The following is a 21,996-nucleotide window of genomic DNA, read 5'->3' on the forward strand; positions in this document are numbered from 1 at the left end:
GCTCTGCATGTTACAGGGACTCTGCAGGGAGTTGAAACACAGGTTTAACTTCTGCTCTTGGCTTTTTTCTTTGTCTCATAAATCCTTTTATCTCCAGGGTCTGAGGTCCACACATTCAAGGTCCTGCATTTCTTTCCACCTTCGAGCTGCAGGTGCTGTCTGCAAGCCAACCTTTTCTTAGGGCTAAACTGAGACCCAGACTGACACAATTTGGCACAAACTGAGAAATTTTGCTGCTTTTTTCCTCTCTTTGGCCTTGAGGATTGATCCATATATGGGTTTTGGGGTTTGTGTGGGTTTTTAGACAGGCTGGCTGGGGAGAGCCCTGCAGTTCCTCCAGGCTGTTTCCCCTCCATCTGCACATGTTCAGAGACTTCAAAAATTCCATCCCTGCTCTTACTTTTGACTTCTTTCTGAACCTGCTGTCCAAGAATCCACATCATTCCTTCCTGAGCTCATTTCTCCTCTGTCCTCACTGTTCCCTGTGTCAGCAAATCAGTCTGACTTTGGAATTCTCCAGTTTTCCCATTTCTTGGATGCTGCTTTTCCCTGGGTGGGAGTCCTGACTGTCCTGTGGGGGTGGGTGAGGTGGTTCTTACTGCTGCTGATTTCTTTTCATTTGGAAATGAAAACAACCAACTTTTTATCCTTGCTAATACAAGGAAATCAATGGCCAGGCATCCTTTAGATTGCTTCCCTTTTTTTGGGGTCTGCTCACCATTGAGTGTTTGGGGCTTACACACAGAGTATTTTTGCTGGTGACTTTTGCTGCTGGGGTATTTTTTCTTCATGTTTTCCTCATTTTCTGTACTTGCCTCATGTTCCTGCTTTGGCATCAGTTATTTATGTATTGGATGTAGTTGGTTGTTCTCTCTTGCTGCAACATTAAGTGGAATAACGTTGGAATGGCTGCTCCAGAGAGGTTTTATCAGCAAGAGCCCTTGCTCCAGAAGGCCAAATGCTGCCTTTCATGTCCATTTTGAGGCCAGTTCCATGAAATGCCAGATTTTCCATGATGGGCAAAGGGAAGGTGAAGAAGGCTCTGTCTTTGGGGAGTGCAGGGACAGGCTGTTCAGGGTGTGCAGCTTGAAATGGTTTCAAGGAAATGGCTTTGTGCTGCAAGGAGAATTTATGCTTTCATAAATTAAAACCTTGCGAGAGTTTGAAGAAATTTACATGAATTTCCCTGAAAGTAGAAGGTATTCATGTTGATTCCTTTGCACATTACTGAAGTAGTAAATCTCTAATAAAAGGGTTTATGGGAGGAAATGCAGATATTTTATTATAGTCTATATATATGTATGTTCCCTGTTCTGTCATCTTTTGAAATTTGTCTTGCAGAACAACAACTGCATAAATTACTTGAACAGAAACTTGTACATTTGCCTGGGCATGGGGGGGGAGGAAAAAGTGAACATAATTGCATATTCTATAACATTTTTTAGTTAATTGAGTGTGAGTATAGAAGTTAATTATGGGAAGCACAGCTTTAGGATGCAGGCTTCTTGTTTGGATAGAGTCCCTCCCTGCTTTCAAAGCCAGTATGTTCCTGATCTGGGCCTTTCTGAACTTCGTTTTACAGAAGTGAAAACACTTTCCATCCATCTCAATCACAAAGTTCAACACTTGTTTGTCATTGCTTGCTGAATTTCTTGGCACTTTTGAATTCCAGACAAAAATAAACTTTTACTCTTGCTACGTGGTCGTGCATTTAAATATTTTCAAATTGCTGCTTGCAGTTAAACTCTGTGTTATGTTGCCTATTTCCTTACCAGCTGCTATTCTATGAACAGAATGACCATTTGCATCCTCCTCATTTATTTTTCACTTCCAGCATTTTCCTTCAGTGCTGTTTGTCCCCCTCTGCAGCTCCACGACAGCCCATAAAAATATTGCAGTAATTCAAGTTCTTCAGTTCGAGCAAAAATGGGTGCTTTGATCATAATATCCAACGATTAAACTAATGCAAGCAGAACCTAAAAGCTTTGATAATTTGTGTTATTCTGAGTGTTTTAGTGGTTGATTTCAAGGTTAACTCTCAAATGTGAATTAAAAAGCTACAAGGATTCTGTGGTCAATATAGATTCCCACCCCAGCTGAATTAAGCTTTAAAAACTTCCACTATAATTCTAGGATTACATGATTAGTAGTTCCTTTGGTACCCAGTATAAAATGGATAAAATTGAAAATAAAATCAAGATAATGGCTGCTATAAAGAGAGCTCTGTTGGTGCCATATGCATTTGAACACGCTGGTGAAATCAGTGTTACAGCTGATGTGAGTCCTCACTTGGAAAGAATAGAAAATTGATTTTCCTCTGGGAACAGTTCTCTTATTTACCAGATTTTTATTTCCTATGTGCTTTTTTTCAGGCCATCATGACTCAATTTCCTTCTGCTCTTTAATCTCATGAATCCACAGCATCTTTTTTTTTTTTTTTTTAATGACAAGAAAATAGAAAAATAAATGGCTCTTTAGAAAATACTTAGTGGAACTTTTGGGCAAACTGCTTTCCAGCAAAAGATCATAAAAACACCTTAAATAAAAAAAGGAGTAATTTGATTTTCTTGGCTGCACTGGGGCAAAGGGGTCTTGGGATTCTCTGCTTTTTCCTAAGGGCGCTGAGTTTTGAGCTGTGCAAGAGGAGCCAAAGGATGGCAGAGAGCCTTGGGTTGCTCTGACTGAAGAGCAGCAACGTGGCCATTTGTCCTTTGGGATCAAACCTGCCTGACCAATGGGCTCATGGCTGATGCCAGAAAAGTCAATATTTCCAGTTCAGGTTGTTTTAATTCTCCAGCTGCACCAGGGGTTTCCCTGCTGAGGCTCTGTCCCTTTCCATCAGCTCTGGGGTTCCTGTGTGGCGTGGGGTTGCTTCACCTCCACCATGCTGCTGTCATTTTTTGCTCCCAGGATGCATCAATTAGGGGCTGTTTAATCCAAACTGGCAGCACAGTGCTTTTCATTAGAATAGCTTGTCACACAGCAAGCAGGAGTTCTTTACAGTCCCCTCTTTTTTTTTTTTAATTAGTGTGCTGTACTCTGAGTCCTTCACTTCCTTTTGATTATCAGCAGCTTTTATTATTCAGACCTACCTTTGCTATTAACACAGCTCTGGGCTCCAGAAATCAGAGCAACTTCAATATAAGAAAAAATATTTAATTTTTTTTCCCCCATGCCTATTCTTTAAATCATTCCTGTAACAGAAATGTGCCTTAATAAGATCATTCATTTAACCAAGTACATGCATTAAGAAGATGAAATCTCTTTGAACTCTAGTTAGTTTTTAATCTTTGAATTAGATTTAAAAGAATATTAGAAATAATAATATTAGAAATATTGGAAATTTTACCATAAATTTAAATAGAAATGGAATAATTTGAACTAATGGTAGAATTAAGTGGTGACATTTCAATGTTAAATATGATGATCTGGTATATTACAGTAGATATTTTCAATTTATTTTTATGAAGGGAAGGATTTTTTTATGAGCTGTAATTCAGAAAAATATGAATCTACTTAATGGAACCCTTCTCTTTCAGATTATTTATACTGCCATTGTTTTTTTCCTCTTCTGATCCCCTTCCTGGAATCATTTTATAAACTCTTTTCTTGCCTTCAGTTTCAGCCCAGACTCTGAAGAGCAACCTGGATTCCATGAACCAGCAGATCCAGCGCCTGGAGAAGGACATTGAGAACTTCCCCAAAAGCCAGGATGAGCACGACAAGTTTGTGGAGAAGATGAGCATATCCTTTGGCACCTGCCCCTGGTGATCTGAGCATTCTCATCCTCTGCTTGGGCACTTGCAGTGCTCCAAAATAGGTTTAAATTCTCTTTTCATGCAGTTCTTCCAGAGCAGAGAAAAAGCATCAGGGGGCGTGGTGAATGTAAGCAAGCAGAGAACTGAGGAGAGCTGGAAGCATCAATAATCAGATTTTCCAGGGGTGCCCAGACAGCTTTCCTGAAGGAAGGAGTTACACTGAGCAGTCATAGGCTCAGTATGGGGATGTTTTTTGTCTGAAAAGAGTTATTTATTCAATTTTAGAAAAATACCAGCAGTAAAGTTGATATATTTATTATTTTAGCTCCAGATGTGGTGTTTTTTGAAGGGCAGAGTATTAATTTTGTGAATGCTTTTAAGTTACATTTTTAACATTTTAGAGGAATATTTATGTTTGTTTTCACTCTGAAGTGTTATTTCCTCTAATTTCTGTAGAGAATAGAGACTGGATTCTTTAAGTAAAATCTAGGGGGGCTTTAATATGATGTCTGTCTAGCTTGTTTTTGTATATCCAGCTTTCAGTTTGTTCAAAACTTTAAAGGAACAGGTCTGCTGAAGATACAAGAAGCTCACAAAAATGCAGCAAAGACTGAGAAAAAACTCTTAAAACAAAACAAAAAAAAAAATTCCCAGGTTTTTATTGTGCTCAAATCCCAGCTCAGTGTGGAAATATTGGGAGCATTTGGAGTGTGGGGCCAAGCCCAGGGCATTTTGTGCATTGCCAGAAGCTCAGGTGTTCCTGTGAGCTCTCTCCTTTCTTGCTGCAGCAGAACTGGGGGGTTTGGGGTTTTCAGAGGAAGGAAAAGGAGGGGATTGGTGTTGGGATCCATCCACAGCTGCTCAGCACCTTTGGTTGGTGGCTGCCATGAAGCTTTGTCCCCTCTGCTGTGCCTGGGCCGAGTCAGTTTTTTGCAGGATTTGCCATCTGAGTGGAGTCAGTGACAGAATTTCACAAGCAGATATTTAACATCTCCTCTGGATGGATTTGTTTCATGGTTCTGACAAGGCTGCTGCAGAGCAGCTCAAGGGAGACAACTCCTGGCTAAGTGGAAATTGTTTCTGATTCCTTCCATCTTCCCTTGCACCTTGTCCTGTGTGCCAGGTTCAGGAACTTGCTGCTGGTAATCACTTTTATCAGTTCTGCTATTAAACAAAGCTCATTATTATTTCCCCGAGCTTCATTCACATCAGAAAATCTTCCAATATTGCCCTGTAATTGTTCTGTGCCTTGTCACCCCAGCAGAGGCTGAATTCTGTGATGTTGGCCCCACTTTTGTTCATAAATCAAACCAATTTATGAAATGCACCTTTACCACTGTTTTTTCTTGGTAAGTTTGACAGCTCTGCTTTTCAGGTTGCAGAAACGATTGTTCAGTTTTATTTTTGTTTTTCTGCCTGTGTGTTTACTTACAGCCACGATTAGCATCACTCTGATGGTTTGGTGAGGAAAAAGAGCCAAGTAGATAATGGTTCACATTTTTCTCTCTGCAGCTTATCTCCTGCATTTCTTAGAGAAGAAAAAGTTTGTCTTGTCTTTACATTTCCGCATTGTCTGACAATGCAAAAATGTAAAAAAAAAAAAAAAAGTACAAATGCTTCTTTGTGTTGGGAGGAGCCTATGGAATGTTTCAAAGTGAATTTTTCCAGGGTTTTGTTGATTACAGGTAGATTTCTCCAGGTTGGTTCCTCCCTGCTTTTCTCAGCACTGGGGGCTTGGAGCAGAGATAAGGCTGGAGCCAGGGGCTGCCTCCCCCTGGGCATTTGTGTTTTGCATAATGAACAGATGACCTGATAAGTGCCGTGCTTTTATTGCAAAAGTCATCTCCCCTTGGATCGAGGGATCCACTTTGTTTCTGCTTATCACTGAATACCTTAAAGCTTTCTACACTCCCGTTTCTTTTTATTAGATTGGAGAATCATTCTGGAGGGTGTAAAAGTGACACCCTGGTCTGCAGCCTGTATTTCTTTGATTCCCCAGCTGCCTGGAGATTTGTTGGTGATGGCACATCCCGAGATTGGAAAGTTACAGAATCTCAGGCTGAGCATCTCCCTGAGTGTTTGAGAAAATCTGAGATGTCTCAGTAGAGTTTTGGGATGCAGCAATTACAATATTCAAGGCACAGTTTCTCATTCCTGTCATAAACAAAGCTATTTACCAGGAGTTGTGCATGAGACTTGCTTCAGAGGATGTGAGAGTGATAGATACTGCCTGGAGATTCATGTAGGAGGCCAGTGACAAGAAAAATACCATTCATAATATGAATTTGTAATAATTAAATTAATAGTCAAAATAGAGAAGCAAATTCTGTCAAACAATTTAAGTCATTTTAGTTTTTTCTAACTTTTTTAACAAATAAGCTTTTGGTGCTGTGACTGACAAGATGAATAGAAATTCTACCTGCATTTTCATTTTGGGGTTTTTTCTTGCTCAGTTTCTAAGCAAGATAATTTTTCTCTTTGTTTAATCAGGTTTTTATTTAGCACATACAGTTATTCATCTCAGTGCAGTGTGGCTGAAGAAAATAAAGGGATTCAAATAGTCCTTCTGTGAATTTCTTGCTATATTAAATAACTTAGGTGTGATTTCTGAAACAACTTTTCCATGATCTGATCCGTGACTGGAATTGCATTTTACCTGAAGGTCAATTTGTAAATAATTCAGCTTTAAATGGGAGAGGTTCCTTTTATAATTAGCCCTGCTGCATGCAGCACTGGGGAGCCTGATTCAACAGTTTAGAAAAGTAATTACAGACTGTGCCAAATCTGGCTTTCACTCCTGGTTTTATTTCAGTGTTTGTGCCTCTAATTGAAGATTTTTCCAAAGTGCAGAAGTCTGAATTTTATATTTGTGTGCTGTAAGTGTATACAGAGATTTCAGTGATGCTAAAACATGGGTGTCTAGTTGGGGATTGAGAAAAGTGTTTACATTCATGGAGTTCAAATGGAAATGTTATTAACAAAGATTAAAAACAACTGAATTGAAAAGCAATTTCAGAGGGAACAAATGGAAAGTTGTACTGAGTTAACATTAATATTGATTTAGAGCTATAAATACATGAATAATAAATATCACTTCTTTCTCCCTTGCAACACTCAAACTAAAGTTTGTTCCTCTAGAAAATAATTAATTCCTCTAGAAAAAATATATAATATATCTGGCTCCTGCTGTAAACAGGAGCTTGGAATGCTCTTCCAAGGGCACATATTTGTTCCTGCTTTTTGCTATCCTGCTCCCTGCACAGGAATAACTTTGGCTGTGTGTGTTTTATGAAACACCTGACATGAATTTATTCCTCCAATGTGTCCTGCATGAGCCTTAACTGGAGACCTTGTGTGGCTTTTGTGCTTTGCACATTTTGTGCTTTGATCATTTACCCCAGTCAGAGACATTCATGTGCCTCAAGTCATTGACATCTTTTGCCTCCCAGAGCAGTCAGTGCTGCCACGTGGCTTTTCTGACTGATTGCATACATGTGAGGAATTCAAGGCTTTTTTTTTTTTTAAGAGTTGCAAAATTAAGGGAATGATGAATGAAAGAGCAAAAATTACTGCAGATAAAAAAAATTCAAAGCACTGTGCATTCATCTTATCATTAAATGGAACAGCAGCAATTTGTGAACTAATTTTAATTTCTAGTAAGGAACACCATTCATTAGAAGAGAATCCTTTTTCTGGAATAAAAGAGCTGCCTTCCTGACAGGCATGGATCCTCTCTTGATGTGCATTTATGCTCCCAGTGCTGTCTAACAACCACTGCAGCCTCACAGTGAAACATGAGGGGTTCATTTCCCTTCTGGATGCACTTCAGCTGTACAGAAATGATCTGGGGACAAGGCTGGGGACTTTGGTGCACTGGGAACGTTCAGATTAAAATCAGCTGATAATTCTCTTGTGGGAGCTGTTGTTGTTTGCCTTTAAGTACGAAAAATTATTTCTTAAAAAATAAACTTGGGAATAATTTAACTTTCTGTTAGCTTCATACAGAAAACAACTATTTTCTTCTAAATTACAATACTAAGTGGAAGAAAAAGACTTGGCAGTGCCTGTTGAAGGCACAGCACCGGAAAGTAATGATTTATTTACTGTTGAATCTTCAGTTTTATGAGTTTTATGTTTAAATGGAAAACGTTTTAAGCAATAATTGCAAGCTTATAATGCTGTACATCTGCTTTGCAATTAATTTGAGTACATAAATTGTTCAAGTTTCAAGGAAGTTTTTGAAGCAGAGCCTGAATTTATTTAAGTGCCAGGAATACCAGGGTTTTTGCTTGTGTCAATTTGAATTTATTGGTAATAAATTAATCAAATGTTCTTCAGAATATCCACCTTGCACCACCTATTCTGTATGGTTTTATGCAAGTTGGTTAATATGAGCAAGGTAGAAAGTATCACATGGGTGGTGTACGTTGAATTTTGCATCTAGGATGCTCTGTTCTGTGTTCTTGGAGCTTTAAGACAGCAAAATGTGTGATTTGAGTATTAGATTTGAGATCCCAGTGATTTGCTGGGCTGTTTGACAGCCCCAGTCTGCGTGGCCCAGATTTGCATTATTTTGTATTGCCCCAAATGCAAGTGAAGAATCCCTAAAATGCACTTTGGAGAAGGAAATTGAGAGTGCCTCGTCTTCTGAGAGGTTACATTTAAAAACCTTTCATCTCTGAGCACTCTCCTGCTATTCAGATGGGGCTGCCAGAGCAGCCAAGGCACCCCTGATGGAGCTGCTGGTGCTTGTGAGTGTGAGAGCATCCAGGGCCTTCATCAGCCCTGCCAGAAAATCCCCCTGCTGAAAGCACGCTGATAGCAGATAGGAAGCAGTCGTTTGTACAAATAATCTGCTTTTCTTTCCCAAACTAGAGGCTTTTTTGGGGAATTCAGGGCATTGGTGAATAAGCAGAGTTTTCCTCCTCTGTTTTTTTTTTTTTTTTTTTTTTTTGCATTGCTAATTGTTTAAGCTCGTGGCATCTCAGCAGTTTGAATCCTATTGGAGAGCTGACCCAGCCAAGTTAAAAATCAGATTACAAGCAATTTGGGCTATATTTAGTTACTTATATTCAATTGGCATTATTAAGCTTTAGGGGAAAAAGCCACCAGTATTTGATGTTGTTGAGCTCAAATGTACTTTAGCTCTTTACTCAGTCTTTGGGGAGTGTTTCCCCAGCACACAAAATGATCTGTGTGTGCAGAGCTGCCTTTTTATAGGTAAAAGTTTAAAAATAAGATAATTAGTGTGTCAGAAATATGGCCAGGGCCTCTTGCAGTTGGAGGGAACAACATCAGCAACACATTGTGAAATGTCAGCCCTGAGCAGCCCAGCAACATTCCAGAAGCTGGAATTTGTTTATTGGTTTATTTATTTGGAGAGCCTGTTGTTCACTGACAGTTCTGATAGAACTGTTGTCATTCAATTTGATTTCCACTGAGAAATGTCCTCTGTGGCATTTATTAATCCTTTCCTTTACCTGATTTTTCACCCTGGAATAAAAAGAAAATATAATTCCCCCACTAAAAGCGCTTTAAAATATTTGCATGTCTGGTGTCACGTTTGGTGTGACTGGATGTTTGTCATGAAAATCAATGGATATAATTGAGTTAAGGGAGGTTAAATGTTCTGATTCTGCTGCAGATAAATATTCCAGACCTGCAGCTCATTGCCCCTTGTGTTTGCTGGCATGTGCAGCAGGTGAATGCTGCGAGTCTTTGGGCAAAGTTAACTTAGAAAAATATAGTGCTGCAAAAAGGCAAATTATTTTGCTGTTCTAATAGGATGGCTCTCCTTTTCTGGTCATGGCTGAAACCAGCTGTTTGGTTTGTTATTTAATACACTAAATGGCAATGTTGCTAATTATTGTCTCAAATGATCATCCTTCTAAATTAGTGGGGGGAAAAAAATCAATCCATTTGTCATGATCCCATTACAAACCTAATTTCAGAATTGCTGTGCAGGTTTTTACGCTGGCCATTTAAAGGGAAATGCTTTTCCTTCATTCCCTCTTGTGCTTTGAGCAGGCATGGTTACTAAGCTGTAACCCTGGTAGAATTAGATATTTCCCAATTAAAGATGAGTTTAACCTTGTGGAAAAACAACTTTAATCTTCTTCTGCTTGGTCAAGCCCAGTTTCCCTGCTGAGAGGCAGGAGAGAGGCAGGAGAGCATGAACATTTCTGTGCTGGGAGGTGGCTGAGGAATTCAGGATTTTTAGCATTTTTCTGCCCTCTGCTTTGTTTATCCTGAGTAAATTCTAAGAGGGATGTGAGCAGTCCTGGTGGAAAGGGCTGGCAGGCTGTCTCCTGTTCAATCTGGAACTCTTAAAAGCCAGGCTGGAATCACAGGGGCTCCTTGTGGGCTGTGAGGAGCGCCGGGTTTATCTCGAACCAGAGCACCACAGCATCATCTCAAAGCTTTGTTTTACAGCCCCTTTTTCTCAGCTCTAATGAGCCATGGTGAGGACTCTGGGATGGATGTGGGTGATTCTGTGTGTGTGTGTGAGGGTTTAATCACTCCAAATAGGAAATTTTCCATGAGGTGTACTGAAATTCCGTATCTGCCTCTGTGGTGCACTAAGCATCCACAGAATTGTTAGTCTGTTTTTATTGCAAACCATCAAGCAGCAGACGTGCTGTTGAGGTGTTTCATGTGAATTGTTTAATTTGATGTAGTCTGCATGTTGCTCTGTAAGATGGAATTTGAAAAACTTTAAATTGGTCAGGTCTCATCTGGCAAGATTCCACATGTTTATTTTTATCATAATGTGAGGTTTTTTTGCAGTGCTCTGCTCAGTACCTGGCTTTGTTCCCTTTATTATATCTATGTATTTTAATATCTTTATGTTCATTGTTGGGAAAAGAATTCTACCCAGGCCTGCATAATTGATCGTGAGATATTCCATTCTTTTATGAACAAAACATGGTGTAAGCCAAGAGGGAGCTATTAGCGAGTCAGTGTTTCAGTGCTTGACCAGTAATGTGAAAATTGTTGATTTGCTTTGAGACAAGCTCAGCCTCAGACTCCAGGCTGCCTTAGGGGTGTGAGCACAGCAAGAGGAGAGGTAACAAAATGTTCAGCAAGATAAGGGAGCATTCGGGGTCTTCAGGGGCTGGTGGGAAATCCATTTTTATCTGCCTGCTTCAGAGAAAGGCTGTAACAAAATTTAGTCTATCTGTTAAATTACCAGATAAAAAAATCAGGAAATAATTCCCGTGCAAAAAAAGCAAAATATGGAAGGGTTGTGGATTAGGAATCATAACCTAATAGTGTGAGGAAAAACTTTGGAGAGGTTTTTCTCCACTATAATGAAGAAAAACAGTAATGGGTTTGTGCATCTAGGAGGATGTGGTTTATGGCAGGATAAATTGTGCACTGTCTGCTCTGTTTCATGAGGTAAAAATTCAGAAAGTCAACACAGCAGGAATTGCAGTATTAACAATATGTTCATCATAAAGTAAAATTAATTAATTTGAATTTGGTTTTTATTTTGTGGTGCAGGATGGCGTCGTTTGAGAGCCTTGATTCCGTGGTTTGATGTTTTGTGGGTGCAGATAGGAAGGAACTCAGGGCACTCTGAGATTGCTGGGCTGGGAGGGTGATGGAACCTCTCAGAAATACCTGAGGGCAGGCAGGGGCAGGAAAAGTACCCAGAGACAAAAAATATGGCAGAGGGGTGTTAGTGATTCATCTTCCTAAAAACCCTATGGTTTTATAGGAATATTGACTCTGAAACCTTGTGTTTGTGTGCCCTCAGTCATGTCTGAGAACAGCTTTTGTAAACTTCCCCAGATGGAGAATTTCACCAGTTCAGCTGCATTTCAGGGTCTGTGGGGACTCATTTTTGTTACCTTCCTGTTGCTCTTTAGAGGGGTTTCCTCTCCTTGTTTCCCCCTTGTACAGAAAGAATTAAATCTCTTGTCTTGCCAGACTCAACAGAGCTTTTTAAAGAGCTTTCCACTCCCTTTCCTATCACATAATATTTCTTTTCTTTATTTTTTTTTCCTCTTTGATCCATCTTAAAGCAAAGTGAAAATGCTCACCGTGTTCCAGGTGATAACTCTAGGATTATTTAGGTATAATCTTTGCTTGGATTGAATTTGAAAAGCACCTAATAATGTGTCATGTTTTACTGCACAATGTTCATTTCTCTTACAACTATTTGATGTCAGAAAAAAAAAAAGACAAATCCCTTTGGAAAATGATCCTTTCTATTTTTACTGGTCTGGACTAAGGCAGAGTTTTCATAAAGTTAATAGTTGAAAATACAAGAACTTGGGAGCATTATAAATGAAAATTGTGTTATGCAAAGCACGATATCAATTTTCTTTGACAGTTTATTTCTACCTTCAGGTTTTCATTCCTTTTTACAAAGGAAAGCCCTGATATGAGCAGACACAGGATTATATTGACTCTTTCATGGTGGGTGCAGCAAGAATTCTGTGAACAGAAGTGCACAGGTGTCTTGCATCCCATGGTGGTGGGAATGAGGGGGAAATTGGTAAATGGCACAAAGGGGAGGCAGAATGATGTGCAAGAGGTGCAGCTGTGGGACAGTCAAGAACTGGCAGTTGTCTCATTTTTTTCTAATTTTTATTTAGTGCAAAACATATATTCTGTGAATTGCGTGGAATGGACTTTTGTGCATTTAATTGCTGACTTCAGGTCAGAGATCCCTGTTGGGTTTTTGGGTGAATCCCCAATATAATGGAGCTGTGCCCCAGGAGGGAGCTCTGTTCTGTCCTGCACCCTGGGACAGCCCCTGAATTGAGCTGAGGAGGATCCAGAGAGCCCTGGGGACAGGGAGGAGAAGGAGAGCCTGTGCTGGGTGGCTGGGGACAGGGCTGTGACAGCCATCTGCAGCACATGGAAAACCATACAGGGGAAAAATCCTGCAAAGGTTCCATAGAATGAAACTCCACAAACAGAACTCCACTTCTGTACATGTACCAGAGATTTAATGGCTCCTCAACTGTGAATCATTGCCTGGGGGAAACTGGGCTTTCATCCTTAAATTTACATTAAACCAAGTTGTCCAGATCACTGAAAGATATTTTTTGTAAAGGATCGTGCTTTATTAGAGTGATAACCCATTAGAAATCCATTCTCTAATTATTGTATGCTTATTTTAAAATCAGAAATTGAAGGGGAAGTGCACTCTATAAATGTCTGGGGCTGCAGCTTTTAGATACCAAAATCCAAGTGTCCTGAGAATCTGCTTTAGCAAAACTCTTGGTGTTGATGGGGCTGCTTTGTGCCCTCTGCAGCTCTGTTTTCCAAACAGAAACATTTTCTTTTAAAAGCTGCAGTGTCCTGGAGGGGAAGGATCTCACTGAGCAGCCAGAGCTGCCTGTGAGTAAAGGAAATCTGGACTTCAGATCCCCATTGCCTGGGAGTCTGCTCTTGGCTTTTTCTCTGGCCAGAAGAGTTCTTTAAGGGATTCTTCAAGTTCCTGTTGTCTGAGGGAGAATTTGGAGGGATCCCTTCGCTGTCCTGACTTTTCCTGGGGTTAATCCCAGTCACTGGGGCCAAGGATGTTTGTGGTGAGCTTCTAGCAAATCATTGCCCAGTAAGTTGATTTTAATAATTGCCCAAAAATGTGGGGCCACGTCTGGAGAGGAAAGATGATTGAAGGGATATAAACCACCTTACTCAAATCATATCTGATGTGTGGTTTTACCTAAGCACCTGCAAAATAAATTCATTTTAGTGTAGTCTTTCCCTTTCATTTCCTCCTGTGCTTGAGTTTGTGAACGTTTCATTGCAACAGTTGTTTGTGCTAAACAATTCTCAATTTGCCTTTTTTTTTCCTCAGGTGACATAAAATTCCTTTTCCTACTTGATTTGGAACATCTGGGCTCTTGAAACATTATACAATCAGCAGTTTTTCAGCTTTCTCAAAACAAGAAATTGAGGCTTTCTTGCCATGGCAGCCTTAAAGAAAACCTAAAAATACAGGGGGGGAATTTCTCTTTTCTTTCCCCAACCTTTACCAAAAACTTTCTCTTGCTGAAGTAACCATGGGATGTGATTGAAGCTTGTGAAGAGCAGCTGCAGTGACAGCTCAGGCATTAATGGAAGCAGCTGAAGGGGGGAAAGCTGCCTGATCAAAGAGAGGGAACGTGGCTGCAGCTTCCCTGAAAGATCCAGGGCACACCAAGCTGTAATTATTGTTTAAGGCACCTGATTGGGGCATCCAGAGCTATAGAATATTTCTAGGAGCGGCCACCAGGCTTTTGCTGAAATACCTCAAAAGTGATTTTTAACATTGTTAGAGCCTGTCAACACTTGTGTTATTTGAAACAGCCACAACTAATTTGAGTATAAGATGCAAAACAAATTTTACAACAGCATTTCGTTTGTACAAGCTGCATTTTTGTTGTTTCCTTCTTGTTTTTATTCATCTAAAGAGATTTTAATCTAATTGTTCTCCAGGGAAGGGATGCTACAAATCCATTACTCTGGCAACATTTTCTGCCTGATCCATGCTTGGCTATCATGTTCTGTGTTCCTTCTAATTAATGCAGGAATAGTGATTAATTGTTCTGCCATCACAAAATAAAAAAGATATTTGAGTTTGGAAAAATCTGCAAATGCCACTCTTCATACTGTTTGAAATTAGTTTTAAATCAGAATATCTCAACTGAGAATTTAGAACTAGAGGATTTTTGTTGTCAGGCAATATGAGGGCAAATCCACAGTTCTGGTGATGCATCAGTGGAGATCAAGTGTTGCTTTTGCCAGTATGAAAGGTTTGGTTTGTTCCAGTGGTTGTAGAGCTTTTAAAAACTCTCTTTAAAATGGGACTATGGAACTCAGAATTATTTCTCTGTTACAATAATGGGAAAAAACATTTCTGAGTTCAGCAACTTTCTTTTTCTTTTTCACAGGTGATTCAGGTTAATTTAGGTTCATGCCTAGCTCTAACTTTGGAGTGTTTTTTGTTTTTTTTTTAAATGCAGATAAGATCTTGCCTTCTCTCTAGCCTGTGGCTTTAGAAATTTTGTCTTTTGTGTTCCCTTTGGAGAGCCACGTGCTCTTATTTATTTTTCAAGTTTTCTTTTTCTACCACAGGAAATTCCCAATTTGCCACCTAAATCTTGGAGCCAACTTTCCCACTATAAAACAGTTCAAGTTTTAAGTTTTGTGGGGTTTTGCTCCTTGGACTGAATATTTTAAAAGTAGGCCCTTGTTTATCAGTTTGTGCCCAGAGACCTCCTCTGGGACTTTTAGAGAATTGAGCAGTGATCTTTCTGTCCTCATTAAAAGAAGTATAAATAAAAAAGTAATATTGAAATGATGTTGACAAAAGCTTTCTCCTGTGCATAGCAATGTGGTGGAATCAATGGAAATTGTCTTTTCATCACAGAGAAGTTTGAATGCAGCAAAGTTGGGAATTGATTGCTTAGAGCTGGGAGAAAGCAAACACTGACAGATTCTTTAGTGTTTACCAAGATGAAAGTTTTGTGGCCATTTAGACACAAGTCAGAAATTTCATCTTAATTACTGTGAATTAATTGTTATTCTGAGATTTTGGGGGAAGGAGCAGGTTGAGCCAGGGTTGTTCTTGGATGGTTGTGGCCTTTCTGTGCTTCATTCCCACAAACACAAAATCCACTGAAATCCTGGCCTTTTCCAATGAATGCAAGTGTGTTGCACAATTCTGATAGTTAATGATAATTTCAGGTACTAATGGCACAAAGGGGGAGGCAGAGCCCTCCTTGCTGAGAATCCCTGCTCCACTGTGCTTTGCTTTGTTTGGGCTTTCCCTGAGCTGTTCTATCAGACACTGAATGATGAGGTAATTTGCTTTGTAATGAGAACGAAATTCTCACACTGAGCTTTTTATGGTATTTTATTGGGGAATCTTTCAGCTTTTCAGAAGCACATGATTTTGTGTACACAGACCAAGCTGGGCTCCTGCTATGGCTCTTGGCTTCTTTGGGTTCTGATTTGGGTAAAGTGCATTGCAATGAAGATTTCTGTAGGTTTTTTTTTTGTTTTGTTTTGTTTTAGCAAAGGCTTCCAGGAGGAGGAAAAAGATTAGGGATATAATTGTGATTCCTAATTATCTGTGTATGCTCCAGAAGCCTTGGCTGCCGTGCAGGCACAGAGATGCATTATGGATGGGGTGAGTGATGAAATTGTTAGCATGTGTTTACATCCTGATAGCAGGTGAAAATAGAGCTATCAGTGGCAATGACTTAGTGCTATTAAAGCTGAATTTCTGTCTTCAGCTAACAAGTTGTGTTTGCATTGCCACAGTTCAATTCAAAGAATGCTCTATTATGAATGAGCTGGGAGATTAGAAACTGAGAGCTCTTGTGCATCCCTCATTAAAGATGGCACCATTGGCTCAAACTTTCTCTTCTTACAAATTAAAACAGATATTCAGCCTGGTGGTTCCTCAAGCCAGAGTCCTGCTCTGCAATGGCATGCAAGAAAATGTGGGAAAAACCAAGTTTCTGAATAAAGTACTTTCTGCTACTTGAACAAGCACCTTTAAACTTGCTAGGAAAAAAAATATGGGATTTTTGGTTTGGTTTGGAGTGGGCAGAGTGAAACCAAGTTCAGAGTTTTTAAACGAGCACTTGGCAAAGCTTCAGTCTCTCTTCAGGAAATCTGTTGGAATGAAGGGTTGCTGTTACACAAAGCTGACACACCTCGTGTTCCTCAGGGATTTTTTAATGACACAGTGTTGGCACAGCTGGCTGTGCTCCCCTGCAATCACTCCATTGCCTCAATCACCACATTTCCAGGGATGTTTTCCACCTCTGATTTGTTAGAAGTAGGAAGATGGGATGAAGCACACAGAGTGTGGCATAACTTTGCTAATATTGCATGCTCCATGGCTGGGAACTATTGTCCTTACAGCTCTGCCTTCTTCAGAATGAAGCACGGCTGAAATCCTCAATTCTCCCTTGGCTCACCCTGTTCATCTGTCTTGCTGCCACCCCTTTGTCTTGCAGGCCATCTGTTAAAGATATTTCTCACTTGCAGTTTGGTACTAAATAGATAAAAAATAATAATGTTGAAATTACAGTGTCTATCTCTAGAGTGGTGCTTTAAAATCTCCCCTTTCAGCAGCACTGCTGGGGTTTTTTAGTGCTTGCTGTTGTTATTTGTTACGTGAGTGCAGCATCAGTGGAGAGCTGGGAGCTCTGTCTCCAAGGATAGGCTGCAAATCTGGAATTGTCCAAGTATTTTTCTTTTTTTTTTTCAGACTTTTCGGTCATTTTTGGGTTTGTATTACGTAATGTAAGATTGTTTTTAAAGGATCCACTGAATTAATCTGTACATTTATATGTATTTCTTTTTTTTGGTGAGCTGCTCACTACAGCAATCTGCTGACTGTGAGGCAATTCCTGTTTTTCTAAAATTTTTAGTCTGTGCTCAATAATTCAGTAATGTGCCATTATTACCTATTTAATGTATTCTTGCCATTAAACTTTCATTTCCTTTTGTGCAGTTAAATGTCACTGAAGGCTGAACTGCACCAGGTTTATCTGGAGATGAACAGCTCAACAGTCCAAGCTTGAAATTCTAATCAAGCAGCTTAAACTTGTTTTCAATAAACTGAGAATTAGGTGTTGCCACTGCTGTGGCACTGTTTGGGCAGATATTGTTTCAAAACCTTAATTTTATAGATTAATATCCATCACTGAGTGGGTTTCTGTTTCTAAATGAACTTTAGGAGCTACCAGCTCTGCTCTTAGGCCACTGAGGCTTTGGTTGAGAGGATTGCTTGGGAAAATTGATATTGATAAAGTTATCAGTTATATTTTTAAGAACCAAGTTTTAACTGTTTATTTTTGTTTATTTATTTATTTATTAATTTATGTACTCTCCCTCCATTCAAAGGGGCACATCCAGGGGGGATATTTGGCCCTTTCCAATGGAAGGAGTTTCCAGCTCTGTTTCCTTTGTGCAGGGACAGCTTTTAGGTGCTCAGCAGCACCACTGAGAGCAGCACCTCCACCTGCATTTCCAGGCTTTACCCTGCACTTGGCTGGCTGTGTCTGCAGGACCCCTTTGGGTTTGGTCTGATCTCAAAAAGAAATGTTTGGGTTTTTTTTTAGGGTTTCTCTGTGGGTGTGTCCCCTGTGTGCTCTGCAGAGCCCGGGATGCCAGCAGTGGGGTGTGAGCAGAAATGAGGGGAGGCTCTGGGGAGAGGCTGGATCAGAGCTCTGCCCTGGCCACCACCAGGATTCCCATGGCAGGAGCAGCCATGGACTCTGCAGGGCTCTGTAGCTCTGGGAGCCTCTCCTGTCCTTTATTCTCTCCTCAGCAGAGCTGCTTTCATCCTGCAGCACGTGTGCTTTGCCCAGGGATTTGTGACTTTGGGGCTCCAAACAACCCCACGGAAGAAAAGAGCAGACTAAAATGCACTTGATTTGAGGCAAAGAAAGATTTCCTTTAATAGCTTGCACCTTTCCCCTATTTCCAAAATAATTGTATTTTTATATATATATATATATATATATATACAAATACATAAAAAATATATAAAATATATATAAATATATATAAATATATAAATATATATAATATATATAAATATATAAAAATATATAAAATATAAAATATACAAAAATATATATAGTATATAAAATATATAAAATATATAAAAATATATATTTATATATATTAAAATATATATAAATATATAAAGATATATATAAAATAGATAAATAAAAATATAGTTTAAAATAAAATAAGAATATCGTTTTATATAAAAATAAAATACAGTTATATATATAATATATAGTTATACATATAATATAGTTGATATAATTATAATTTATATCTCTATTCTAGAGATATTATAGATATATATATATATATATTTATATCTGTTTTTTTCACATAGGGAAGAAAAAGCACCACATTTTTCTGTTTAAAAGCATTATGTCAAACTTTTAATGATGGCTGCTGGGATGAAAGTCAATCTCAGTCTCATTTCCAGGCTTCCACACTTCCTAAGGAAAAAAAAAAAATCCAACAAGGTTTGTGTTGTTCCTTGGTGTTTTTCTCACTAATAATTTCTCAAAGCTGTTTGTCAGTGTGCTGGGATGGGTGGGTGGATATTTCATTTTTGTGAGTTGGCTGAAATTACTGAGTTGTGATTGTGCCTCAAAAAGTGAAGCTGATACAGGCAGCCTGAGGCATGCACTGTGTGCCCGGGCAGGAGAGAACCCACAGAGAAGAATTTTGTGATAAAAGGCAAAGAAAATGAGATGTCATGCTGTGTGAGTTTGTCATTGGTGGTTATGCACATTTTCTATATAAAATATGTGTGTGAGGTGGGGACATGGCTTCACTGGAGCACTGAGACCACAGATTCTCACAGCAAACTGAATTTCACTGGGTGTTTCCATAGAGTTCCTTTTATAAAATTGTTCATCTCCTCAAATAAAAAGGCCTACAGCATTTAAACATTTTATAGAGGAAGTTGTATTCTCTGTCAGTGGCAAATCTCCACTTGGAAAGGGATTATTTGATGGAAGTGTTGCCATGAACTTGCAGACATTAATAATATTAATTCATAAAATGCTAATATTAGTAATATTACTAATAATATTAATTCCTCAAAATGTGATTTTTGAAGGCACATTTTGCAGTTGTAGTCTTTGTGCTGAGAGCTCTTTCCTTGTGTACTGTTTCCTTTATTTGCTGGGTTTTTATTTTTATTCCTTTATTTGTGCTGCATTTGAGGCATTTTCCTTAACAAAACCTCACAGCTTTGCTGAGAGTGCCCGGGAACAATATGAAAAACTGTCCAACATGCACAACAACATGACAAAATTGTATGAAAATTTGGGAGAATACTTCACCTTTGATCCCAAAGCAATAAGCATCGAGGAATTCTTTGGTGATCTGAGCAACTTCAGAACTCTGTTCTTGGTGAGTAACACCTGCAAAATGTTATGTGACATTTTTCTTACAGGTTTTTTCCTCCCAGTTTTAACTCTTTCCTTGTGTCTCTATTTTTTTTTCTGTTATGCTTAATTTTGTGTTTTGTTCCATGGCAGGAAATTGGGTGCAGGTTTCCAGAATTATTTAGATTTTGGTCATGACATATTGGCCTCCAGTGTGTAAGTTGACAACTCAACTGTGGATAAGGTTGAGCCCAAATTTAATTCAACTTTAATATTTTAGCAATGTAATGAATCAGGTTTAATGGATCAGGGCAAACATTAAAAGTTCACAGTGAAGGATTTTTTTTTTTTTTCCTATTAGGTGCAAAAAAACGTACAAAAAAGAATTAAGATTTTCTGCAACATTTTGATGCTTGCAAGGAGTTTTCCCAGAGGAAAAATATGTTGAAATTCCTTTAATCTGTGGGATTTACTTTGAAAAAGTAATAAGCACTGATAAGAACTGAGGAGCAATCAGACAAGGCTGGTGTAGAGAACATCTCCAGCCATTCCCTGGAGCAAGCACTGTGTTAAATTTGTCCTGTTCCCATTCCTGACCCCTCCCCGCTCCCTCCAAGGGCTCCCATCAGCTTCCTCTGGGGTTTTGGTGATGGGGTGAAGGGGAATTCCAGATATTTTATAACTATTGATGGCTCATTTTTACCCTGTTTGCCATTCTTTCATGTTCTTGCTAGAGCAGGAACTGTCTGTTGAATAATTCCCCTTTCCTGTGCCATGAGCCAGTTCAGTTTGGAGGCTGTGAAATCCTCCAGGTGGCTGCAGTACCACAGGAATTAAATTCAAAGGATTCCCCTTTGCCACTGGAACATGAGTCAAGTTCAAGGCTGGAGAATAAATAGAAAGGTGAATTCTCCTGGAGCCAACTGCAAATTTATTTGAAAGCAGCAAAAAGGGTGGTTTGTTGTGGGTTTTCTTTTTTGTTTTTCCTCTTTGCATTTAAAGATCCACTGTATAATGATATTTCTTTAATATTTAGAACTCTTCTGAAGAAGATATATTATTTTTAGATTTTTAGTCCTTTATTACCTTGAAAGTGAACACAAATTTCCATTGTCCTTGAGAACAACTGCAACCTGATACAACATCAGGCCCAAAAGGATCAGGCTCTTATCAAATAATGATTAATCAGCTGCCTGCAGCAAGATGCCAGTTTGTTCTTTTCCATTTTTTAACTGGCTGTCTCACACTCTGTATCAAGTGACCTGTAATGTTCTCAGGCTGTCGCTTTCTCAGTGTTTGTTTGTGTTGGTGGCAGAGGATTTAAAAACCTCCCCCAAATGTGTCACGCCTGCATTTGTAAATGAGCATAAACTTCCTTTCAGGCTGATTGTGCCGTGGAAGTTGGGTGAAATATGCACCTCAGCACTAGATTGGAAAATTTCCTTTTCTCTTAAAAAATTTTCCTTTTTTCCTTAAAATTTCCTCTTTTTCTTTTTCATTTAAAAACCCAGTTTTTAAATGTTTTAGATTTTGTTTGCTCTGTGGGCTTCTTTTAATGCAGATGGTCTCAAAGGTGAATTTTGAGTCTAAAAAACAAACTTGTTTTTGAAGCTGGAAAAGGGATTTTTGGGGTCTAGTTGCATGAAATGCAGAGGCTGTTTTGTTTGGAGTGATATTTTTGATCTGGTAAACGCTTTTATCAGTGGGGACTGCTTCCCTCACATTTGTGTAAACGCAGCTTTTTGAATAAGGAATTAAATCTTAAAGTCCATTATAAATGTACTTGGAGGACAAGGGTTTATTCCAGTTCCAGGCAGTGTTTAGGCAGATGTGAGCCACTCATCAGATGGCAGAATGAGAGATGGGTTTGGTAAAACAGCAGTGGAATAAATTGAAATTGTCCTTTTGTATCAGCACTGCTGTTGATTGATGGCTGCTGTGTGCCCTCAGTGCAGCGTCCACAAAGTGAAAATCTCCCCAAAATGAGGAGGCACATGAAATGATCAGCAAGCTGAACCCTTTTTATTGGTGCCCACTTCTCTGGGCTCCAGGATTTTGTGAGATTGATGCCCTGGCCCAGCCAGGACAGGAACATCTGTCATGTTGCCTTCATGGCAAAGAGCTTTTCCCCATCCTCAGCATCCTGAGCACAAATGGACCTGTAAGACCCTTCTTTCTCCCTAATATTTGTTTGTTTATTACTTGCTACAAAGGGAGTTTCAAGCTCTGTGACTCAGGAGTGGTTTTTGTGGTGGCTTTTTTGAAGTGTCCCTGGAATGCAGCAGGCCATTTGCTGCAGTAATACAACTCAATGAATCTACAATACATAAATAAATACATAATAAACATCTGATTTG

At 39.2% G+C, this 21,996-nt stretch overlaps 1 protein-coding gene across 4 annotated transcripts in view; it reads left to right on the forward strand.

Annotated features, from left to right (window-relative positions):
* DIAPH2 (diaphanous related formin 2) overlaps window positions 1-21,996 on the forward strand; it is a 173,772-nt gene that overhangs the window by 83,246 nt on the left and 68,530 nt on the right. For all 4 annotated transcript variants that reach the window (XM_054641276.2, XM_077185821.1, XM_077185822.1 and 1 more), the window contains 2 exons: window positions 3,620-3,743; window positions 19,499-19,664. In XM_054641276.2, the coding sequence (XP_054497251.2) occupies window positions 3,620-3,743; window positions 19,499-19,664 (290 nt within the window). The remainder of the gene's footprint in view (window positions 1-3,619; window positions 3,744-19,498; window positions 19,665-21,996) is intronic.

The sequence above is a fragment of the Agelaius phoeniceus genome, chromosome 14, assembly GCF_051311805.1.
Source record: "Agelaius phoeniceus isolate bAgePho1 chromosome 14, bAgePho1.hap1, whole genome shotgun sequence".
In the NCBI taxonomy this organism is placed as follows: domain Eukaryota; kingdom Metazoa; phylum Chordata; class Aves; order Passeriformes; family Icteridae; genus Agelaius; species Agelaius phoeniceus.